The 26,000-nt window shown below is 38.7% G+C and overlaps 1 protein-coding gene across 1 annotated transcript in view; it reads left to right on the top strand.

The window, feature by feature from the left end:
• Positions 1-6,080: 6,080 nt before the first annotated feature.
• Positions 6,081-26,000, top strand: part of jmjd1cb (jumonji domain containing 1Cb) — a 257,366-nt gene continuing 237,446 nt past the window's right edge. The window contains exon 1 of the mRNA XM_062056388.1: positions 6,081-6,480. Within this exon, the coding sequence (XP_061912372.1) occupies positions 6,322-6,480 (159 nt within the window). The 5' untranslated portion in view covers positions 6,081-6,321. The remainder of the gene's footprint in view (positions 6,481-26,000) is intronic.

Genomic DNA, 26,000 nt, shown 5'->3' with positions numbered 1-26,000 from the left:
TAAACGTAGCAACCAAAACCTACCCATACCAAATGATGAAAAAAAGGAGAAACAAGACACAGCGTAACTTAGGGGAACTGCATTTTTGGGGGGAATTTTGCCTATTGTTCAAAATCATTATGACGGATTTTGTTTTTTTTTAATGCATTCTAAATATTAAATAAATGCAATCAAAAGTCAGTTTACAATGAAGCCTATAGGAGCTGTTCAATTCTGCCTATAAAAGCCCTTAAAAACAACTAAACACCTCCATTAAAGTTTTATATATATGATGTAAGTATATACAGGGAACAAGGAAATTAGGAAACAGCAGACCACTGATGATGTAAACATAGGGACACACGGAAGTTAACACGGCGTCACTATAAATAGTTTGTGTGCGTTAGCGCTTAAAATAACGATATCACTAATACTTGGTTAATATTCAAGTCATGAAAAGTAAATGGAGTAATGTTGGAGCTTTTTGAATGGCTATTTATCGGATTTTATGGGTGGAATAGTGGAGCTCCCATTGGCTCCGTTGTAAGCTGACTTTTATTTACGTTTATTTATTATTTAGAATGCATAAAAAAATCCATCCATCATCATGTCTTTCGTAATGATTGTGAAGAATAGGCAACATTTTTTTAAAAGTGCAGTTCTCGTTAAAGTGCGTTCCATTTGTACTGGGAAGTCAGAATTTCTAAGTTCCTTGTCGTGAATTTTAACTGGAACTATTTTTATTTAACCTGATGGTTGCGGGTTCAACCGTCAGTCCCCCTGTGACCATGTCGAAGTATCCCAGAGCAAGATACTGGACACCCAGGTGCTCCTGATGCTGCGTCATCAGTAAGTGAATGTGGTAATAGTATCAAAGAGCTTTGAGTACCTTGATGCATGTAGAATCAATTTACCATTCAAAGATGGGTGCTCTGACTGGGGCGGCGTGGCTCGGTTGGTAGAGCGGCCGTACCAGCAACTTGAGAATTCCAGGTTCGAATCTTCATTACCTGCATTGTTAGCAGCCTCCTACTAGCAGTTTTTCACTATTGAGAATGCACCGAAAAGGGAAATATAAGTGTGTGCCTGCGGATAATGGACAAAACTCCAAAAACATGCCGTTTTCCTTTAAAAACAAGCCAGACATTGGATGTATATTAAATATTCTGATGTAATAATTGATGAGTGCACTGAAACCCACTGCGGTCCACTTTTGGTTCCCTGCTCCAAATGTCATGGACTATTTCCATAAAACTCATTTCATCAGCAAACTTGTAAAGACTGCATCAACAGTGGCTCTACAGCCAGCGACTGCACATAATTAATACATTCCACACTTCTTTAATTACGTTACTGTGCATTGTTTCCTTTCCAGCGCTCTTATTTTCAGTTCTAATTCCTGTTTGCCTGCACCACTCTGATGGTTTGAGCGCAGGCTCCCTCGCCTGTCTCTGTTTGGCAATCAGTACACACCTGTCCATGGTGGCCGCCAATCCGGAGGCCTCTTCAACCAGCCTTGTCAGTAGGATGGGGCTGGATCATTACTTTGCTTTGTGTGCATTGAAGCACCATGAAGCATAGCTTTCCCTACTCTTGCTGTGTCTATTTTGTTTTTTTGTGCACTTCCTTGCTGCACTATATTTTGTTATCAATTACTTTTTTTTACCTGCATTTCGCCTGTTGTGTGTGCATTCTGGGGTCCAGACTAACACAAACGTAACACGTTCCAAGCTCTGCTACACCGTAACAGAAATCATTGTTAATTAGTCAAATAATTGATGGTTGTGCCCATCACCACTGTAAAGGCTGGCCCACGAATACCATAGATGGTCAAACCAGGACATACATAGTTAAAGTGCTATGAATTATGTACTTGCTCATAACAATAGCTACTGTATTGTCAAATTTGAATTCAGTCAAGCAGTTATTAAATGTTAAATGTTTACACAGCCTTCCATTTTTGATGTGGCTTATAACTTGTAAGATAATTACATTCCTCACAAACAAGAAACATTAGGATTTGGGATATCTGACTTTCTCACCCTGCTGTTGATCTTAACCTTTTAAGATAAATTAATGAATTAGGCTATATTTTCTATGTAGAGTAATGCATTTGTTGATTCTAAGGCCCTGTTTCAAAGTGCAGTGTTAAAGATTATGTATATTGATTCGTTAGGTACTCTCAAAAAAAATACACATTTGACTCAATCATAGACAAGAAAATAAATGAATAAACATTCATTGCAGTATCATTCATTTGACTGTATGAAAAAACTCCTTCTGTGAATATCAGTGCAGCTTTGTGTGTATCGGTAGATAATTAGATCTGAGCTGGTACTGTACTTTGCATCCTGTGTTTGCAGATGTCAATGTGTGCTTTGTGTACACTGAGAGCATGCATGTGTGTGTGTGTGTGTGTGTGTGTGTGTGTGTGTGTGTGTGTGTGTGAGTGTGTGTGTGTGTGTGTGTGAGTGTGTGTGTGTGTGTGTGTGTGTGTGTGTGTGTGTGTGTGTGTGTGTGTGTGTGTGTGTGTGTGTGTGTGTGTGTGTGTGATGGATTCATAGCTACTTGTTATTCATGAAGGAGGTTGCTGCAGTGTGCAGCAGTGCTACGGAGATTCCCAGTGGAGCGTCTCTGGTCACAGAGCTCGTCTGGGACAATGGATCACAATGAAGCAGAAAATCTACTCAAGAGAGTCTTTGGCTTTTAACTACTAACATGACAGCAGTGTATCATGTCATACACAAGTCCATAACGATCTGATATGATACATTATACATATTGTATGTTGGTATCTTTGCTATAGAGTTTTCATTCTCTCACATTCATGTTCAAAATCATCTACTAACCATAATTGTCGTACTTGCAACCTAACACATGAACTTAATGTCCAAAGTGTTACATAGATTTTCACTTTGACTTGTATTTCAGAGTTGCACTTAATAAACTGCTAAATTGTGTTACCTACTGTATATTCCACAAGATGTAAAACACTTTTTAGAGCAGGGGATTTTTAAAGGACTACTGAAACCCACTACTACCGACCACGCAGTCTGATAGTTTATATATCAATGATGAAATCTTAAGATTGCAACACATGCCAATATGGCCGGGTTAACTTATAAAGTGCAATTTTAAATTTCCCGCGAAACTTCCGGTTGAAAATGTCTATGTATGATAACGTATGCGCGTGACGTCAATGGTTGAAACGGAAGTATTCGGACACCATTGTATCCAATACAAAAAGCTCTGTTTTCATCGCAAAATTCCACAGTATTCTGGACATCTGTGTTGGTGAATCTTTTGCAATTTGTTTAATGAACAATGAAGACTGCGAAGAAGAAAGCTGTAGGTGGGATCGGTGTATTAGCGGCTGGCTGCAGCAACACAACCAGGAGGACTTTGACTTGGATAGCAGACGCGCTATCCGACGCTAGCCGCCGACCGCATCGATGATGGGTGAAGTCCTTCGTCGCTCCGTCGATCGCTGGAACGCAGGTGAGCACGGGTGTTGATGAGCAGATGAGGACTGGCTGGTGTAGGTGGATAGCTATTGTTTTTAGCATAGGTCTGTGAGGTCCCGTAGCTAAGTTAGCTTCAATGGCGTCGTTAGCAACAGCATTGTTAAGCTTCGCCAGGCTGGAAAGCATTAACCGTGTAGTTACAGGTCCATGGTTTAATAGTATTGTTGATTTTCTGTCAATCCTTCCAGTCAGGGGTTTATTTCTTTTGTTTCTATCTGCAGTTAAGCCCGATGCTATCATGCTAGCTCCGTAGCTAAAGTGCTTTGCCGATGTATTGTCGTGGAGATAAAAGTCACTGTGAATGTCCATTTCGCGTTCTCGACTCTCATTTTCAAGAGGATATAGTATCCGAGGTGATTTAAAATACAAATCCGTGTTCCACAATAGAAAAAGGAGAAAGTGTGGAATCCAATGAGCCCTTGTACCTAAGTTACGGTCAGAGCGAAAAAAGATATGTCCTGCACTGCACTCTAGTCCTTCACTCTCACGTTCCTCATCCACAAATCTTTCATCCTCGCTCAAATTAATGGGGTAATCGTCGCTTTCTCGGTCCGAATCGCTCTCGCTGCTGGTGTAAACAATGGGGAAATGTGAGAAGCCTTTCAACCTGCGACGTCACGCTACTTCCGGTACAGGCAAGGCTTTTTTATCAGCGACCAAAAGTTGCGAACTTTATCGTCGATGTTCTCTACTAAATCCTTTCAGCAAAAATATGGCAATATCGCGAAATGATCAAGTATGACACATAGAATGGATCTGCTATCCCCGTTTAAATAAAAAAAAATTCATTTCAGTAGGCCTTTAAGTATGGCCTTGCCTTTGGATCATTCTAAAAATAAGATGATTTTAATATTAGTGAGGTCTATTGTTAGATATTAAACTAATTTGCGTTGCCACTTATATTATAAAGCTAAGAGGTTAGCTAAGCATACGTCAACCTACATTGAATTGATTCTAGCATCTTTAGTGTACAAAATGTTTTCAACTGCGTGAGTCTATACAAGTTTTTTTTGTCTTCTAATTCCGTCGTATCTAATATGTATTTTTGTTCCAATATATAAATTCTTACACCTAATCGCTGTATTGTGAGTCTGTTGCTATTGATGGGGAAAATGTGCCATATTATTAAGTTACTGTGCCATTTCGACCCCCAACTTCAAACATTAACATTTTGTAAATTAGTTTAATTTATTTGCACTATCGACTTCAGAGTTGCAGCTATTGATTCTTTTAGTAATTGAGTAATCCATCAATTAGTCTGTTTGATTAAACAAGTAAAAAACACACTTTGTAGCCACATTGTGTATTTTAGGGAAAATAGTTTAATATAAACATTTTTCTGCTTGCCATAACCTTCATTCTGATTTACTAATAAATGCACTTCATCAACATTGAAAATGCACCTTTATCGTGTGTGCATTTATTAAAATAAAAACAACATAGTTTTCCGCCACGCAGATCAATCTCATGCATGCTTTATTGCATATGTCCACATATACAGTATAAGGTTCCAGGCATTCCATGCGGTCCGGATTTTAGAATTGTTTTAATTAGTTACACACATTAAATGATGAATCAAAGCAACAGAATATGAATCATTGATCGGTAATCACATTAATCACAAACATTTTTTGGACACTAAATTCATGTAACTGAATTTTTTGGCGTTACAATTTTGTGAACTGAACTTTTTTTTTTACATCAAAATATGCTGGCAATTTCAGTGAATAACAAGTTGTGAGCAACATGTTTAGAATGTCAGTTTGTCAAAATACAGTGTTTTAAAATTAACGGTAAATAATCAGTGAATAAATATTCAGTGGAAAAAATGGTGAAGAAACATTCAGGGCAAAAAAAAAAATCAGTGTATGAAAATTCAGTTTAAAATAATTCAGTGCAGAAATATTCATTGGTTCAAAACTCAGGACCCACATCCAGTAAATTAAGATTGAAGCACCTCATTGGCTGGTTCTGAGACAGGATCGATTGCTTCAGTCCTAATTTACCGGAAATAGGTCTTGAGTTTCTGCACTGAATTTTTATTAACTGAATTTTTTTCTCACTGAGAATACAGAGATTTTTACACTGAATTTTAAAACACTATTTTAACGAACTTAATTTTTAAAATGCACATTTTGCTCACATGTCACCTTTTTATTCATGGAAATTGTCAGCATCCATCCATTCATTTCCTACCACTTGTCCCTTACAGGGTTGCAGGGGGTGCCGGCGCCTATCTCAGCTGCATTCCGGCGGAAGACGGGGTACACCCTGGACAAGTCGTCACTCATCACAGGGCCAACACAGATAGACAGACGACATTCACATAATTTGATGTAATTTGTTTACAAAATTCAAACGCAAAACATTTCAGTTACATAGACTGAGTGTCAAAAAAAATCTATCCTAATAAAGACACGAATTAACCTCCGGAAAAGTTGCTTCTCACACCAATGCGCTGTAGTTTTGGAAAGAACTAGCGCCGACTGTGCGGAGGGACACGGTCGTGTTGCGGTTTGTGAATGCCTTAGGATCCAGCGGATAAACACTAGCATGAATTGTAGCTGTGATGCGGTTGAGCCAGGAGAAAAGAGACTGACGCTGGAGCGGGTGGAGACTGCTACACATTTAAATCCCCCGGGCCCTTCGCCCGTTTTAGCAACGAACTACGCTAATTTTTTTAAATTTTATTTCTATCGATGGAGTCCTAAAGATCCGTTTCAATGCCGTAAATGACAAAACGGTGAGGGCGTCGTAGTTGGGAACTTTTTTTTTTTTTTCCTTTCCGAGGGAGGGTTTTTTTGACCAGCAAAGGGCCATGATGGCATTCGAGGCTCGGCCGGAGCTGGTCGGGAAGAGGTTCCTCTGTGTCGGCGGGGACGAGCCGCCTGAAATCGGCGACATCGCTCGGTGGCCGTGGAGGTCCGGTGTCATACGAGCTGTCAACCACAGGGATAGCGACAGTCTCGACCTGACGGTAGGGATAAAGCTGACTTTGTCCTCCCTGCTTGTTTGTTACACGCAAAGCAATTTTTTTTGGGGGGGGGGACCTGCTCTAATGTCGCTAGTTTGTGCCTGTTTTCACTTCTCTCTCGGTCAAGTGCCTGTAACACTTTGAGTCACTGCAATATTTATAATCGCCTTGTGTGGCGTGGAAGTTTGCATATCGGATGACTTCAAAAAACAAGTCAATGGGGGTTAGGCAAGCTGCCAGTAGGGGGTTATTAAAAACAAACCTACCTTGGTCTAGACAGCAACATTACAATGCGCATTTTAGTGCTGCATCAAAAAGTACATACTGTAGATGTCAACATGTAAGGACTGTTCATTGGTGTTGTTCAGTATTAAACTTCAAGGAAAGTGCAATAAAACACTTGTTGGAACATATCTTGGTCAAATAGCAGCTGCATTTGCCAAACATGTGAAGGAATTTGACGAGTGAGCAGCTGAATGCTTTAATCTGCTGTGTTATGCAAATCAGCTGACAGGGGTTGGGTTGGCTTTCTCCATTTAGCCCTTGCAACAACTTTTCTTTTTAATGGGGCGGAGGACACCTAAATGTTGTAGATGTCACGTTATTTGAGCGTAATGTCAGACTGCAACCCTCCGCTCGTCTGCAAATGTTATTTTGGCGGACAAAACCCCCCCTTTGGGACTTGGACAGGGACGCAGGAATGCTTGGACTCATAAAAACATCAAACTGTCTTGCTGCAGGCTGAACAATGGACAGTTAGTTGGTTGTTGGCTTAAATTTGTCTTCAATTTTAAGACCTCTTTCGTGACACCACGTTACTCCATCAATTTGGCGTTTTGGAACATGCAAGTCCTCTGTGGAGGAGTTCTTGGCTATGTGTCAGTTTTATTGTCTTTGTCTAACAGGAGGTATTTTCATATTGTGTTAACATGCCAAAACCAGCAAACAATGAAATATTTGCCCTGGCAAGCCTTGGCTGGTGAATGCACGGTTGTGTCTCACTGTACACGCCTGCTCTCTGGTTTCTTTTGTTCCGAGTCCATCTTTTTCTAGATGCAGTATATGGGTATTTACCTACGATTGGTAACAGACTCTTTTGTATGATGCCTGCCTGTGCACATACGAGTAGTCATGTGTGCCTTTTTTTAAACAATTAATGCAATTTAGAGGTCAAGAAGGTTGTGTTTTTTAAAATGTTTGAGTTTGTTTTCATAATTTTACATTTCATGCATATATTTTTGTAATGATTGGGAGGTGTTCCTCTTAAATCTAGACATCATAGTATAATATTTACACTGTCACTTTCCACTACGGTTGTATGATTTGTTAATAAAGTACCGAGGTGATAATGAATGCCATTGAAAAATAACGGTTCTTTTTTTGTGGTGCGCCGAGGTGCTTGTCGCGAGTCAACATCAACACACGCACAGATCAATTGAAGCAGAAACATTGTTAAGAAAGATTAAAATTAAGATTAGTTTGTTTCAAATGGGACAATGCAATTTCATAAAAACACATGACTACACATGGTTATAATAGCCAGAATTAGCCAGAAGAGTAGTTTTCATCTGTAGTCCCCTGGCTGTGATGTAAAAAAGGCAGTATAATCAATTTCAAAGGAAAAGAAAACGAGAGGAAAAGAAAACAAGCACACAATACATTAACGATATAATAAAAAATAAAATACAACATCACAACATAACATTTTACATAGCATCAAAACAGGCTAATTTTTTAGTGCGGGCAGCTGTCAGCATTGATATGCCACATTTTAAATTTTTTTGTGAAGGCCTTGTATGTTGTGACCAGTTTAACATCCTCAGGTACTGAGTTCCACACATTTGCACTCCTTACTGACTAGGCCAACTGAAAATGGAGAATGGATATATTTTGGCTTTAAAATAACGATAAAGGTGGAGCTATAAACATTGAAGCGCCGCTCTGCAAACAGTGCTTTAAAACATAGATAGCTAGTAGCTAGACAGTATCGACTAATGTCCGTCCACACAGTCTTTTAGCTACTTCTAAATCATATTCCTTGCCGCTATGGTGACAAATAATTTTGCCACACCTAGTGTGTGTGTGACAATCATGGGTACTTTAACTTTATATTTAACTTTGTTTTTTACAAATATCATCCCTGCAGGAGGAGTATTAGCTAAACATGCTTCCCTACGCACTGTAGGAGGATACAATAGCTAACCATTAACATCAAGCGAGCGCTCCTGAATGTAAACACATGGGTAGATCTATACAAATATCGATTGTAATGATACCAAGAGCCATATCTAGTCGATACTACACTGATTACATTTATATTTTTTATTAACACAAAAACTCTGTCTTTTTTATTGTTTATAAACACAGTAGGACTTTAATTATGACCAATGTATGCCCTTGTAACTACTTTGTATTGGGTTGATACCCAAATTTGTGGTATCACCCAAAACTAATGTAAAGTATCCAAACAACAGAAAACAAAGGGATTATTTCATTTTAACATAAGTGTAGATATAACATGTTACAACAGAAAGTAACCAGCCTTAACAGTAAATGAAATAGATTAATAATACGTCCATTTTCTACAGCTTTTCCTTCATAATTTTGACAAAATAATACAATCAGGAATGACACAATATGTTATTGCATACGTTGGCAGCCAAATTAGGAGCCTTTGTAACCTGTTTGCTTACTTACTAATAAAAGATAAGTTGTCTAGTATGTTCACTATGTTATTTAATGCCAAAATGTTTCTATAATTGCAATAAGAATCATATGTTTATTGTATCATTAGATGTTCTGTTAAAATATAACCAATAATGACATTTTTTGTGGTACCCTTTATTTTGAAAAGTATCAAAATACATTTGGTACCGGTACCAAAATATTGGTATCGGGACAACCCTACTTTCTACTGATAACTTTTCATCTTATGTAGTCCTGCTGCGATCAGACGAGTTAGTCTAATTTGATTTAGTCAACGCCTTGTTTTAACGTTAACTTATGTTCACACTTAGGGTGCAATGATAAGTCGATGTTGTCGTCAAAAATCGATAATAACATTTGTCACAGACAAATTTGTTTTAGTCGCTTGTGTTTTTCTCGATGGAAACGTGCAAGTCAGCGGGACCAGTGACGGGCAGGCAATAGGGAGACAAAAATGGCTGTGGCCACTGTAGCACCTCGAGCAAAAATATCGATACAATAGGAGCATTTTCACCCTAAAAACAACAAAACCTTGCTTAATTTTCATGCGTAATAATTTAAAACAACTACATGTCGTACGGGACAGGAGTTAGCTTGTTGCCTAGCTAGCTAAAAACGTAGAAACTGATTTTTTAAATATAATTTCAGCCAAAGTCCGCCAGCTAAACTTTTATCTTTATAAACACATCATTACAAAATGCTCTTTTATATTTGAGGAAACTACATAGTGATGGTCTTTCTTAGTTTTTTTTATTGTTGTTATTTTGACTGTCCTTTGTTGACATAAAAAAAGTTGATACTTTGTGTTTTTTAAGTGTCACCTGTCCTTGCTTTGGAATGGACACAAGTTTAGTAATAGTTATTTGTGTAGCAGCCTAATGCGCTGCACAGTTCATAAATAGATATTTCTGAATGAAGTACAGTAGTCCTCTTTGTTTTGTTAGCTAGCAAATGCCTAAAATATCTCAAGCTGAATTTTAAAGCTGATAGCTAAATTAGGGCCACTGAATATATGTATTTTCAAAACAATCTCTGTCCACATGGAAAGACATTCACCGCTTGTCAAGCATATTTTGCCTGGAAAAGCAGCCCCAGCTGACTTGGTGGCATTATAACACCTTTGTTTATCAATACATTGATATATTACATGTAGAATGACGTTTACATTATCTTTCAAATCAGCACACTTACATGGAGCGTAGACATGAAGATTTTTTTTAATTCAACCGTGTGTGTTCTAAGACGTACATGCAAGGGTCTGCTGCTGTATGAAATGAAACAACACTTATACACCGCTGCTGCTCACTGCTCCCCTCACCTCCCAGGGGGTGATCAAGGGTGATGGGTCAAATGCAGAGAATAATTTCGCCACACCTCACGTGTGTGTGACAATCATTGGTACTTTAACTTTAACTTAACATAAATAACTTCTTGTTCTGTTGATATATAAGATAATGTCGCATATTTCTTATGACCCAACCCAAAAATTGTAGTTCTACTTGTACAAACGCTGAAGCTGGAGTTTTTGAAACTCAAAAAACAGACTATATGTATGCGGGCTGTTAGAGGTCTCACGTTTCAAACGTCTCATTGTAATCCACCTCCACACCAATCTGTATGTAGTGCACACCCGCTGGTTAATTTGCAGTTTTCTTTTCCCCCCTTCCATCCTCTGTTTTGATATGAAAAATGGCAGTGGCAAATGAGTAGTGAAGCCTACAACCTTCTGTTATTCATGATGCACACAAGCTTTTAAACTGTGTTCTTAAAAAAAAAGACATTGTCCTTGACAAGTTAGTGAATGTATGTTAAAAACATTTTTAACTGTTGAATAAATATTCGTTGAAAGTCATTTTGCATTTGAAATTGTAGAGGCCTATTGTATTATTTTGTTTTATATTGATACAGCTAGCCATTTACTTAGATAACATTATGGTATTATTTACATTTGTCATGGTACAGGTGAAATTGTATCTTTTGGCCCATGAGTTGTATTTAAATTACAAATGGACATAACCAAACAGCAAACAGATTTTTGGGAATGGTTTGTTTTGATCAGTCGACTATTTAAAACATTAATTGTTGAACAATTGGTTGTTATTGGCAGCAAAAATCATGTCATTTTTTTTAGGACCAGTATTTTACTAAAAACATATCACAATCTTATTAGACATTTTTATAGACGGTCATCTGCTCTCAACATTGAGTTCACACACTTCATTTTCTCAACCGGTAGGTGTGGCCTGTAAGTGAAGTATGTGTTTTGGTGGCCAGTGCAGATGCTCTGTAAATACATGGCCACTGGTTGTTTTGAAGCAAATCAGGAAGGTGTGGCCTAAAACTAAAAAGTGTTTTGGTGGTGGATAGAAATGCTTTGTAAATGTATTGTCACTGGTTGTTTAGCTTCCCACTTTAATAGTACAAGCAGGAGTTGGAGAATCTCACACTATAAAAAAGGTAACATTGTTGTATATATTTGCATTGTCCAAAGTTGTAATGTCAAATCAAGTTTAACCCACATTTGATCCAGATTGTTTATTTGGCAGAAATTGTAATATGACATGGAACATCCATTTTGTACAGTATGTTCAAATGATATATAGTTTCACAGTGTAAAATGTCAATAGATGAGGCTGTAATTTGTTACGCTTGTGTGGGATCCTATTACAGTTTGTTCACTAGGCTTGTCTCAGGATGAAATTTTACCATCTTGGTGTTTAAGGTCCTAGGTTGTTTCACATGGTATGCATTTTTAGACCTTGGCTTAGGTCTGTGTTGACTTAGTACTTACGTTTTTTGTGTCAAAGCTTTGCTTGTTACTTTTAAAGCACTGATGTATGTTTAAATGTTCATTTTTTCTCATTTACCTAATGTGGTGGTTCTTGACTAAGTATGATTTAATTTTACCAGTTTGATTGCTGCTATATGCTCCAGGAGACGTCGGTCGAGGCTTTGGTATGCCAGTCTGCCACGTTCCTTCATTTGTGCAATATAGTAGTTGTTCACCACTTGTTTGTGTCGTCCAACAAATGCACTCCAAGCTTCCTTAATTCCCTTGTAGAATTGGTTTCTCTGTGTGATGTGATTTAGACAATGAATAGTGTTCTGGTTTGATTCTATACAATGGGGCACAGTCTCATTAGCAATGGGTTTAACTATCTTAGTGAATACAGTGCAGGGGGATTGGAGATTAGATTAGAAGAAGTGTGTCAAGCCAAGCTGTCAGGCCTTTGTCAAGGGTCTCTGGTCAGATAGGCTGGTTGTGACAAGAATATGGCTGCATTAAAATAAATTAGTGTCATTTATAATCATAGTATATTGAGACATGCAGTGACTTCTGCGAGTGCCGGTATGTAAATGAGATTTTAAAATAAGGTTTATAATCTGTTTAATAAAAGCACCAAGTATAGACCTGTTACAGAGATGCTAACTTAATGAGTTCTACGATTAGACGTATCAACTCCCAGATTGTGATGTTTTTGTGTTGATATAGGGGCATTGAAAGGATAATGAGGATGTAGTTAATGGACAATCTCTTTATTGAAATGAACAGGTTGAAAACACCAAATGTTGGCAGCTCTGCTAGTCTATTAAAATGAATCCTAAAATTAATTATGTTGTGTTGTGGTGCTATGTAGAAAATGAAATTAACTTGACCTTCTGGGGTAACTCAGGAAAAGGATGAAGGCTACAAAACGCGGACTGCTGCAGCAAAACCACAAAGCTGGTATGATACTGCAGTGTCCAGAGATCAGGCACAGCAACACAAGAATGGATATTCAATTTGGTCATTTCTACCAAGTAGAGTGCTATGTAGCGGGAAGGAGGCATCACACATGATAATGGGATGAACTAGAACAGAACTTGCAAGTTGGACCCTGTTCAACATCAGGGATGTTTGACATCACAAGCAGATGAACAAAATTCCCTGTGATGCAAACTATTGTAGAAAGACTTCCCAGGAGTGTTGTAGCCATTACCACAGCATGAAAAGATGGGATTCTTTCCATTGATGTGGAGTGAGCCCTGTACTTTTGTTTATATAGTGTTTGCTGGAAATAATGTTGTATGTTGTAAACCATTTTACACAGTGGTACAATCTGAATGTCATTTACTGTGTTGAGTTCTAACATAATATACCGTATGATAATTTTATCACATAATCTTTATCATCACTTACAACCCAACCTTTTATGACAGGACTTGAATGATCTTCCTACTAATTTTGTGAATAAACAAACAGGGGTTTCAGCAAAAGAAAGATTGGGTGCTGCATTAATCAAATAACAAGGGAAGCTATATAAATAAACAAAGCAACTTTAGAATAATTCCACCGTTAAAGGTTCTCTCAAACTCACATACTCCACTAACTACCAACTGTCATAATCCTCTAGTTTCACAGTGAATGAAAAGAGGGGATTGTCTGGGCTGTTGCCTGTTGCATCTTTTGTTTTTCCATAACAGTACTCTTTGTATGGTTGCGTGTGTACAGTAGCTATGCTGCAAATTGGCTTTTACGGCCATGGACCAAGGTTCATCTCAATGGCTAATCAGCAAAAAATGCCAGCACAGGATTAGAAGAGAACCTTCCACTTACAAATTCCATGCAGGGTGCAGTGGAGCTGAGTAGAAACATTTCTACAACGCGTATGAGCCTGTATGTGAATGCAGCTTTGTTTGAAGAACACGTGGCAGAGTGGCAAATACAAACCCCGTTTCCATATGAGTTGGGAAATTGTGTTAGATGTAAATATAAACGGAATACAATGATTTGCAAATCCTTTTCAACCCATATTCAATTGAATGCACTACACAGACAAGATATTTGATGTTCAAACTCATAAACTTTATTTTATTTTTTGCAAATAATAATTAACTTAGAATTTCATGGCGTGCCAAAGTAGTTGGGAAAGGGCATGTTCACCACTGTGTTACATGGCCTTTCCTTTTAACAACACTCGTTCGGGAACTGAGGAAACACATTTTTTAAGCTTCTCAAGTGGAATTCTTTCCCATTCTTGCTTGATGTACAGCTTAAGCTGTTCAACAGTCCGGGGGTCTCCGTTGTGGTATTTTAGGCTTCATAATGCGCCACACATTATCAATGGGAGACAAGTCTGGACTACAGGCAGGCCAGTCTAGTACCCGCACTCTTTTACTATGAAGCCACGTTGATGTAACATGTGGCTTGGCATTGTCTTGCTGAAATAAGCAGGGGCGTCCATGGTAACGTTGCTTGGATGGCAACATATGTTGCTCCAAAATCTGTATGTACCTATCAGCATTAATGGCGCCTTCACAGATGTGTAAGTTACCCATGTCTTGGGCACTAATACACCCCCATACCATCACAGATGCTGGCTTTTCAACTTTGCGCCTATAACAATCCGGATGGTTCTTTTCCTCTTTGGTCCGGACGACACGACGTCCACAGTTTCCAAAAACAATTTGAAATGTGGACTCGTTAGACCACAGAACACTTTTCCACTTTGTATCAGTCCATCTTAGATGAGCTCAGGCCCAGCGAAGCCGACAGCGTTTCTGGGTGTTGTTGATAAACGGTTTTCGCCTTACATAGGAGAGTTTTAACTTGCACTTACAGATGTAGCGAACAACTGTAGTTACTGACAGTGGGTTTCTGAAGTGTTCCTGAGCCCATGTGGTGCTATCCTTTACACACTGATGTCGCTTGTTGATGCAGTACAGCCTGAGGGATCGAAGGTCACAGGCTCAGCTGCTTACGTGCAGTGATTTCTCCAGATTCTCTGAACCCTTTGATGATATTACGGACCGTAGATGGTGAAATCCCTAAATTCCTTGCAATAGCTGGTTGAGAGAGGTTTTTCTTAAACTGTTGAACAATTTGCTCACGCATTTGTTGACAAAGTGGTGACCCTCGCCCCATCCTTGTTTGAAAATGTCTGAGCATTTCATGGAATCTACTTTTATACCCAATCAAGGCACCCACCTGTTCCCAATTTGCCTGTTCACCTGTGGGATGTTCCAAATAAGTGTTTGATGAGCATTCCTCAACTTTATCAGTATTTATTGCCACCTTTCCCAACTTCTTTGTCATCTTTGTCACGTGTTGCTGGCATCAAATTCTAAAGTTAATTATTTGCACACAAAAAAAAAAGTTTATCAGTTTGAACACCAAATGTGTTGTCTTTGTAGCATATTCAACTGAATATGGGTTGAAAATGATTTGCAAATCATTGTATTCCGTTTATATTTACATCTAACACAATTTCCCAACTCATATGGAAACAGGGTTTGTAATTGTCCAAAACTTTTTGTCAAAAACATTAACATACAAGTCTGCAGAAACTAATAGAGTAAAGGATGTTGAAGTATGTGAGGAAAACTTGTAATTTGGTTTTATAAGGGACAGCGGACATTTGCATTGACTACAAGTATTTGACCATTTTTGTTAGGAGATTTTGCCAATTTTGTTGTATTTTATGTCTCTGTTTGTATTGGTTTAATATGGTATTGCAGTCTCTCTGTCAATTGAGGCCTGAAAGGAATTTGCTACTAGCAATCAGCTAGCAGAGTGTGCAAGTAAATCATGTCTTTAGTGTGTTGCATAGCCACATTGTACTAGAATATAACCGTTATTAGACACATAATATTTGAATATGCTTTTAAAAAACATTTGTAGAGTGAGTTTCCGTATTGTCAACAATGCCTTGATGTCTGCTGTTACATTCTTTAATTTTTATTTACAGAGAAAACTTGTATCGACCACATGCTTCGTCTAAGGCCTGACCTTATCCCTGTCCACACACACACACACACACACACACACACACACACACACACACACACACACACACACACACACACACACACACACACACACACACACACACACACACACACACACACAATGCCATCGTTGAAGACAACCTCGCCCCTCCGTCCGCCGGCGCAACACGACCTAGTACGCATGTGCGGAAAATGGCAGACGCGCATATATATTACGTCATAGTCACCTCTGACCTGGAAGTGTATCCTTACCCGGCAGTTTGGTATGTGAAGTATTTCAATGTAGCCTATTGCCACATTTCTTTTAACAGTAAACCTTGCTTGCCTCACCATCAGCAGCTGTTAGACTAGACCTGTTGTAGTGAATCACACCTGCGCCATCATACTTGAATCATATCTTTAATGGGCGTGTGAAAGTAAACAATGTGATAAAGAACATTTTACAACAATCAATCTAGGGATCTAGATATCTGGTCAGAACACTCATCACTCTTTTACCTTCACCTTCATTGTCCATTTATGCAATCCTGCCTGTGCTTGGAGGCTGAAATTGGCAGTCGTACTTGACGGCCACAACCACTTCATGGCTTCATAGTAGTTATGGAGTACAAAACTAGACGTTAAGTAGTCATTCGACATACATCGCGGACAATTACTGATACAGTCTGCTTTGCCAGTCCAAATGCATTTGCTGTTTTCCGTAGTCTTCCCTCGTCGGCCAGGTAATACAAAGTACACGCTACCTTTTTTATCACAGCTACGGACGGGATCCCGCATTCTCGTTGTTTCCCCTTCAACAAATGGACAATGTTTTTCGCTAAGTAGAATCACAGTTGACCTGGACATTCGAAAGTTCTCTTGCCATTCCTTTGGCACAACACACTCGTTGAAAAACATATCCCACAAGGCTGCCATTCTTCCAAGCCTTATCCAAAACCGTTGCTCAACATTGCTATGTTGCCGTCTAAGATATGTTGTATTTGAAATAGCTGCAATCGTGCGTTTCCTTCTCTTAAGGTGTTCATGTGTGATTTCCACAAGCGCCTGTACATGTAGAAGAAGGAGAAACACGGGCATGTCTGGATGACTAGCCTCCATCTTTCTAGTGGTTACCTCAGAGTGGAAACCGGTTGTTATGAAGCTGGCTGTGGCGCGTTCTTTCTGATGTCACTTCCTGTGTGGGGCGCGTTCTTTCTGACGTCATTTCCTCTCAAAACTCCGTCTATAAACGATCGATGAGTCCACAGAGAGCTAAGAGCCGGAGATTCAAGAAATACACTGCACACTTACCCGTGTAAAAATAATCCAAGGAGGGGAACCTTAAACGATGGTTTAGTATGGCTGACACGGGGTTTAGGCTAAATAATTATTCGTTTGAGTTATCCGGCTTAATGTAGACAGGGCCTAAGGCAGAGCTATTTAACTTAATTTTTATAGGGGCCACATTTTCAGAAAGTTAAAGACCGGGGGTCCAGACTTCTCCTTTCACTATTATTTTTTAATTTTGTTTTTGGTTAATTTCTTTTGTAAGAGTTCCAAATTTGAGGAAAATACAGGTGTCTACTGCGAAGAGAACACGTCAATGTCAAGGATTTGCCGCTGTATTTACACTGGTCCAAGTTCCTCTATACACAACAGGAGCGCTCTAGTAGTTTCAGGTGTTTTCTGCAAAAATGTTAGTCTCTTCCAAGTTTTTAATTACATTTTGAATTGCCGGTCAGGGCCGGATTTTGCCCCTAGGCTGCCATTTAAATAGCCTTGGTCTAAACCATTCGATTGTTGCGACTTTAATCAAGGCTAGCTGGTCTTCTTAAACATGTGAAAGGATCTTCTCCTATGAACTCAACAGTGATAACTAAGTAGTGTAGTGGGATAGCTATTGTGACTTCCTCCTCTCAGGGGACTTCCATTTACTTTTCTACTTTGATATGTGCAATCCTGGTCAACTACTACAGGAAACATCCCACCTTTGTGCTTGCCATCAAATACTAAGTCGCCATTTGATTGGAGTTCAAATTCTTATTGAACTTAAACACAAATGAATTCATAACCATTATTTATATGTTGATTTGTAGTTGATATTAATATTTTCTACATTATCTCTGTTATAACAAACTTACTATAAAATTGTGGACTGTTCATGTATTTGTAAAGAGTTAAACCTACAAAATCCATTCACCTTTTCCCCTGGAATCTTGCAGACCTGCTGTCCAGCTCTCTTTCCTAGTGGTAGCTTGTAGCATGAAAATAAATGTGAATGGTAACTAAATTAATTAAGTCAAGTCAAGTAAATGAAGGCAGAATAATCCTGTAATTTGGGTTTGGAGTTTTAAAACTGTGCAGCGTAGGGTAAAAATGTTGTAGCTGGAACAAGTTTAGAGTCAGTGCAGGACTGTGCTTGTCAGACAACTCAAGTTACATAGGCTATTCTAAACGCGCAACAGTCAAATATATTAAACGTAGTACAACCATAGCTTTATTGTATACAATGGAAGATGAGCTGAATTAAAGTATGAAATAAAGATGCAAAATAATGTTTTAGTATTACCAAATGAGTTTATTACCACACGTTATCTTGTGTTGCTCAGTAAAAAATTAAATTTAGCAAATGACAAAACCTTGTTTATGTATTCCTGTATGAAGTGTTGTATAAAACCCAAACTATAGACCTTGATACTTTATTAAAGTAAAAGAAAAAGTTGCAAAAGCAATTTCACTAAGCTGCGTTATTGCCATATGACCGTTACTGTACGCCCAAAACGGTTATAAGATGTTATTTTGGTTAATGCTTCTACTTTGAAAAAATCAAGCCTTGTATTGCAGTGATGCGGACTGTTAGGCATGTGATTGGTTTGCTATTTGTACATACTTTTTATTGTGTATACAACTCGTTGAGAGGACGTAAACCTTACCTTTTGCGAACACCTTCTCTGATTTCGCATCACAATTTGCAGTAAAAGTGACTTTTGTAACGTTGATTAGTTCCAGCTCTAACAACGCTCTCTGTCTCTCTTTAGTCACCGTTCATTGTTCACTAGAGAGCTAATAAGTGAAATAATCAGTGTCATGTGTCATGGTTGTGAACTGATTTGACTCCTCGGAGAACACTGACAGTTTATGACTGCGTCTGAAGGCACTGCGTGCTGACTGCAAATCAGCATAAACCAAGCTTTAGTGTATCAACTTAAATGCTGTCCTGGGTGTTTGTGGTTTGTTTTCTGGTGCCTAAGGAAACATAATGTAATCTGAAGAATTGCCTGCCTGCTTTCTTTGCTGGATGTACCCTCCCCCATCTCGCTCTCACACATGCACGCACACAGAGCACTAAAGCTCCAACACATCACAGCACTACATAAGGCAGCCATAAAGTCTCCTATAGGTTCACAGGATAACCCTGGGAATACTTTGGGCCGTACTATGGAACAGCTGTTGGTGTACTATGCTATACACACTTTCTATTGTAATCACACTGCTGTGGTGAATTTTGCATTATAGAATCATGATTTCCTCTAAATCTAAAACGTAACCAACAATGGAGTTAGGAAAATACAGCATTCAGAACAGACTAAGTCTCAAAGCTTACGTTAGCTGGCTAATGCTGGATCTAAATATTAACTATTATATTGGGTAAAACCAATCCAAACACCATGATCAGATCATGTTTGACTTTAAGATGGGACAAATGCACTTAGACCATTCAATTGGAAACCAGAAACATCTGGCATATATCCACAGTTTATACACTTAATTTGATTTATCATTAGAATGGGATTGCGACACATGCAAAAATATCTACCCTATTAGAAGTTGCTACAAATATTTAATATGCAAATATATTTGTGCGTGAGAAGAACAATAGTGTGCTTCATCAAACTTTGTTTAGGGTAAGTAAGAATGGAATTCCCGTATTTAATTTAGACAACATCACTGACTTGTAACCAATGAATGCATTAAAAATAATTACTGGTGTCTGTTTGCAAAGTTTGTTTTCAAATAGTCAAGCCATCAAAATATACAGTTTTTAACTCACTGTTTATACAAGACTAGTCTAGTATCAAACAAATTGTTGACACAACAGGAGCATTCAGCAATTTTTTTTGTCCTACGCCTCGGAGGGGCTTCATAACCATAAAAGCCAAAGCAAATATCATTCATACACATTAAAACGTTACTGACCACACGCTGTAAGTTCTGCAGAAAGCTAGGCTATCCATTTTACCAGCCGACTTTGACCAGTAACAGTTAGCTATTAGCATGCACCATTCTCCTCCTTGTTGAGAAACTCCCAAAACTGGAACTTAACGGAGTATTGTAAACCACATATGAACAGGAATTTGACTGATGTGTGCAGGTAAACATAGTTATTGATTTCCCTATCTACTCCAAATGTCAAATCCTAAATCTTGTGTACTAATGTAGTACCCTCTGACTGGCCTGTACAGTTTTTTTTTTGCGGCTGTGGTAGGACCAAGCGTCTTTTCGTGTCGTCTTCGCCAGTTTCGGGTCCTAAATGGCTGTCAAAGTGTACCAACTTGTCGGAATACCTACTCAGACGTCTTCTGTCCAGGTGACATGCATGAGAATAAGAATAAACTTACAGGGAGCAAGGAATCGAGGAAACAGCAGACCAATTGTGGATGTAAACATAGGCACACACGGACGTGATCACATTGCCGCTATAAATAGTTTGTCTGTGTTAGCGCTTATAATAACAATATTACTAATACTTGGTTAGTATTTAAGTCATGAAATGTTAATTGAGAATACTCCATTTACATTTTTGCATTTTTTTAATGGTTATTTTGTGGATTTTATGGGCAAAATAGAGGAGCTCCCATTGGCTCTGCTGTAAGCGGACTTTTATTTACGTTTATTTAAAATTTACAAACCCCGTTTCCATATGAGTTGGGAAATTGTGTTAGATGAAAATATAAACGGAATACAATGATTTGCAAATAATTTTCAACCCATATTCAGTTGAATATGCTACAAATATTTGATGTTCAAACTGATAAAACATTTTTTTTTTTGCAAATAATCATTAACTATAGAATTTGATGCCAGCAACACGTGACAACACGTCACTGCACGTAAGCAGCTAAGCCTGTGACCTTCGATCCCTCAGGCTGTACTGTATCAACAAGCGACATCAGTGTGTAAAGGATACCACCACATGGGCTCAGGAACACTTCAGAAACCCACTGTCAGTAACTACAGTTGGTCGCTACATCTGTAAGTGCAAGTTAAAACTCTCCTATGCCAGGCGAAAACCGTTTATCAAAAACACCCAGAAACGGCGTCGGCTTCGCTGGGCCTGAGCTCATCTAAGATGGACTGATACAAAGTGGAAAAGTGTTCTGTGGTCTGACGAGTCCACATTTCAAATTGTTTTTGGAAACTGTGGACGTCGTGTCGTCCGGACCAAAGAGAAAAAGAACCATCCGGATTGTTATAGGCGCAAAGTTGAAAAGCCAGTATCTGTGATGGTATGGGGGTGTATTAGTGCCCAAGACATGGGTAACTTACACATCTGTGAAGGCGCCTTTAATGCTGAAAGGTACATACAGGTTTTAGAGCAACGTATGTTGCCATCCAAGCAACGTTACCATGGACGCCCCTGCTTATTTCAGCAAGACAATGCCAAGCCACGTGTTACATCAACGGGGCTTCATAGTAAAAGAGTGCGGGTACTAGACTGGCCTGACTGTAGTCCAGACCTGTCTCCCATTGAAAATGTTTGGCGCATTATGAAGCCTAAAATACCACAACGGAGACCCCGTTGAACAACATAAGCTGTACATCAAGCAATAATGGGAAAGAATTCCACCTGAGAAGCTTAAAAAATGTGTCTCCTCAGTTCCCAAACGTTTACTGAGTGTTGTTAAAAGGAAAGGCCATGTAACACAGTGGTGAACATGCCCTTTCCCAACTACTTTGGCACGTGTTGCAGCCATGAAATTCTATGTTAATTATTATTTGCAAAAAAAAATAAAGTTTATATATCTTGTCTTTGTAGTGCATTCAATTGAATATGGGTTGAAAAGGATTTGCAAATCATTGTATTCCGTTTATATTTACATCTAACACACTTTCCCAACTCATATGGAAACGGGGTTTGTAGAATGCATTAAAAAAGAAAATCCATCCATCGTCATGTCTATCATAATGATTGTGAACGATAGGCAAAATTCCAAAAATAGTGCAATTCCCCTTTAAAGTGTCTAGAAAGGCAGTATTTACAGACATGTTTTGACACTTGCCGAACAATGTAGCAACTATAGCTCAATGTTTCTCAAACAGTGGGTCGGAACCCCCCTGAAGAGTCAGGGGGATATCCAGGGGCAGAGAAGATTTTTATCATTTGTTTTTATGCCCTAGTAATTATGTTAGAACAATACACAAGCCTGTAGCTAGGCGACAGAAATGCTTGAGTTTATCAACAGGGTCCCTGTTCTACCCAGTAGTAGTTTTAAGTACACAAGAACACGCGGAGAGATGGAGAAGTTTGTGACAGGAATGAAAAGAATCGTTGTCAGCGGCATATTTAAAGAATGTTACTCACACAATGCATTGTACAGATAAATAAATAAATATCAAATCCATCCATCCATCCATCCATTTTCTACCGCTTGTCCCTTTCGGACTGGCAGGGGGTCGCTGGAGCCTATCTCAGCTGCATTCGGGCGGTAGGCGGGGTACACCCTGGACAAGTCGCCACCTCATCGCAGGGCCAACACTGATAGACTACATTTACACTCACATTCATACACTCGGGTCAATTTAGTGTTGCCAATCAAATCCTCAATAGTAATTTAATTCAGAGGGGGTCGTAGAAAGTCATGAGAAGATAATTGAGAAGCACTTCTGTAGCTAAACTTTTACACCAGCCTAATCAGTTCACCTGAGGGGAGTAGCAAAGCACTATTTTGCTTAAAGAGGAAACAAAACACTACAGCGGATTGTCTTTCATCCTACACGTATTCTAACTCCCAGTGAAACACTTTTATGCCCATTTTTGCGCAAAAGTTGAAAATAACCACCAGCAACTGACATCCATACGGAATACAGCATCTGCCTCATCTTGCTCTTCTACCTCCCATTTACCCATTTCCTCATCCTCTACACTTATATCTGCTGCTGAACAATCTCATAATATCGGTGAATCCAAATCCATAACCTGCCATCTTGATCCACATTTGTCTCCCCACTTTGTCCCCACTGATAATATAATCTTTTCAGACATTTTGTTGCTTTTTACTCAATGACGTCTGCATACTTTACATACGTTGCTGTTACCAATAACTGTTTTGTCATTATAGTCATTTGTTTACACAGCACAGACATGTAGTGTTTGTTTTAAAAATAGAATAACCAACTATGAGCCTGGCACATGTATTGTTATTTTGGTCCATGAGAATGGAGAAGGGTCCAGCTGCAGCCTGGATGTTACTGTCATGAGACAAGAATGCCCAATGGCCGTTTCTGGATAGCGTTTTATCAATCAATAGCGTATAGTTTTGCAAGGCTTACCTGGTTATATAATTTCTCCTTCCATATTGGCACTTTTACGTCAATAATCAGGCAATTGTTTAATTCTTCTTTTGTCATATATTGCATGTATGTGGGTTCATAAAGCAAGGCTTGTTCTACACTGCACTTCGATTTGTTTAACGTCATTTCCATGCAACACACCCGGATTCTCTGAGCCATATACTGTAGTCTCATTCTGGCCTTCAAAATAAAAACATGCCACTCAATGGTCTTTTTGTATGTATATAGTGCTTTACTATACCTGGCATGATACCAAAAGCGCTTTACATTGTAGATTACATGCACCCATTCACACACACTGATGGCATCAAGGTATATAACAGGTAACTTTGTATTTTTATAACTATGGCCTTTCCCTTCGTCTTTGCCCTAAACTAAACCAACTCCTTACTTGGACGAACGTTCTTTCGATCGCTTTCTTCGTTTTTTCTACATTAGTCCTACACATTTTGTACAGACTAAAGGTCTTATTTTGAAACTATGGGCGGATGTTAAGAAGGGGGCTCTCCAGTAGGCAAAAACAGGGACACCCATTAGCACACTCAAAACTTATTTGCGGCCGCAGGTTGATGATATTGTGAGAACAGGGAATGGTTTTGACAACATTGTCTTCTTACTTTAAACTTTTCAAAAGTGCCAAAACAACCGTAGTAATATTACTGTAAACATAGTTGGTAAAGCCACAAACCTTAGTGGTTTGAATCTACATTTATGGTTACGAGCATTGTTGTCAATGATCGATAACACAGTAGACAGATTGAGTCTAGTCTATTTTTACAAACCTTGCAAGGCAGACTAACTCACAAGATTCATCATGTTTGTAATGTAAACATCTTTATTTGAAACCGGGACAAGTACATGAATGAAACATAGATTCATTAATCTCACAAATCAAGCTCTCCAGGCTTCGCACAATTGTATGTGTGCTGTAACCCTAATGGAGTGACATAACGTTGGTTCAGTTATTTTCCACCTTCTTGACCTTTTCCAGCCACTATCAGCTCTTTATCGGTTGGATTTGTGAAAGGTGCACATTTGTTGAACAATCCATCAGCGTGTCAGGTAGTCTTGTTCTTACCTGGCTGGACCAAGTCAGGGCTGAGAGAATGTTGTTTTACCTGTCTGTCATGCTTGTTTACACTATTTGACTTTGAGGTCATTCACCTAAGTTTGTTATCAACTCCGTAATGCGTTACTATATAAGGCAGCAGGATTGTATGATAGCACAAACAAAGATCTTATTCACATTTGCACACCATGTACTTTATCGGAAATTGTTGCTGGGATAATGATCTCTTCTTTCAGACTTGCACACTGTCAGTTTCTGCTTGGCCTTGTGTTTCAACTCACTGACTTGCTTTCTGAATAATAAAGATGAAAAAACGCCAAGAGAAGGATGTAGCAGGACAGAATGAGGAAGACATTAAGTGAGGAGAGATTGATGTTTCATAGAGCTGAAGTAAAAGAGAGAGAGAAGAATATTTGAAACCCAGAGCGAAGGAGTGAGTTTTGTGTACTCATTATTCCTAGCTTTCTGGCAGAATGAGAACCAGAGAGAGAGGAGTGCAGTGCAGCAGAACTAGACAGAAAATGTGAGTGTGGGAGAGAGAGAGAGTTCTTTCACTTCTGTCTGGCCTCTCCTCCATAGCAACAGCAGCTTAGCCACGTGAAGGCCGGTTCTTTTGAGTTCACCCACTGCACAGAATTTAACCCCCTCGCTGCGGGGTTGTAGCACAATACAGCAGTACAATATATGAGAACACAAGGATGTAATAGAAACTGATAAATGTGTATCTTATTTTTCGAGTTATGAGTTAATTTTTTTTTTATTAAAATTTTTTTTACTGAATATTTTTCTGTGATTTGTAGCTTGATGATCTGTGGTGTAATATAAAAAAAAAGATGTAACAATGGATGTTGAGCACCCATATAGTGCTTGGAATGGTGAAATACGCGGTGTACAGAGGTCCTCAAAGACTACTGTTGCTCAAGCCATTAGCAGTCTTGGTATTTGACATGTCTCAGCTGGAATGCTACCCACAATTAAACAAGTTAACACTTGTTAGAGAGAGCTAAAACTATTGCTTATGTTTACATGTTCACATCACATTACTGACATACTGTAGTTTGTGCTCACACACTTTTCTGTGAAGACCTAGTTCAGATGCACTGGATCTAATGTGATTGCTGCCCAAGCTATGTTCCAACGCTAGGTGATGATAATAGGCTTGTTAGGTAGCGGTATATCTATAATTTATTGGTAGTTTATCTGCAGTATTGTCTAGTGTCAATAATTATATCTGTATTAATATGAATTATACTGGTATATTTTAGAAAGAGGTATGTATTTGAGACAATAACGATTTTATATATATATACTGTATATATGTATATACATTATATGTATATATCTGTATATATGTGTGTGTGTATATATATTAGGGCTGTGAATCTTTGGGTGTCCCACTATTCGATTCAATATCTATTCTTGGGGTCAC

The sequence above is a fragment of the Entelurus aequoreus genome, linkage group LG08, assembly GCF_033978785.1.
Source record: "Entelurus aequoreus isolate RoL-2023_Sb linkage group LG08, RoL_Eaeq_v1.1, whole genome shotgun sequence".
NCBI classification, from domain to species: domain Eukaryota; kingdom Metazoa; phylum Chordata; class Actinopteri; order Syngnathiformes; family Syngnathidae; genus Entelurus; species Entelurus aequoreus.
This window is presented reverse-complemented; position numbering and strand designations above follow the sequence as displayed.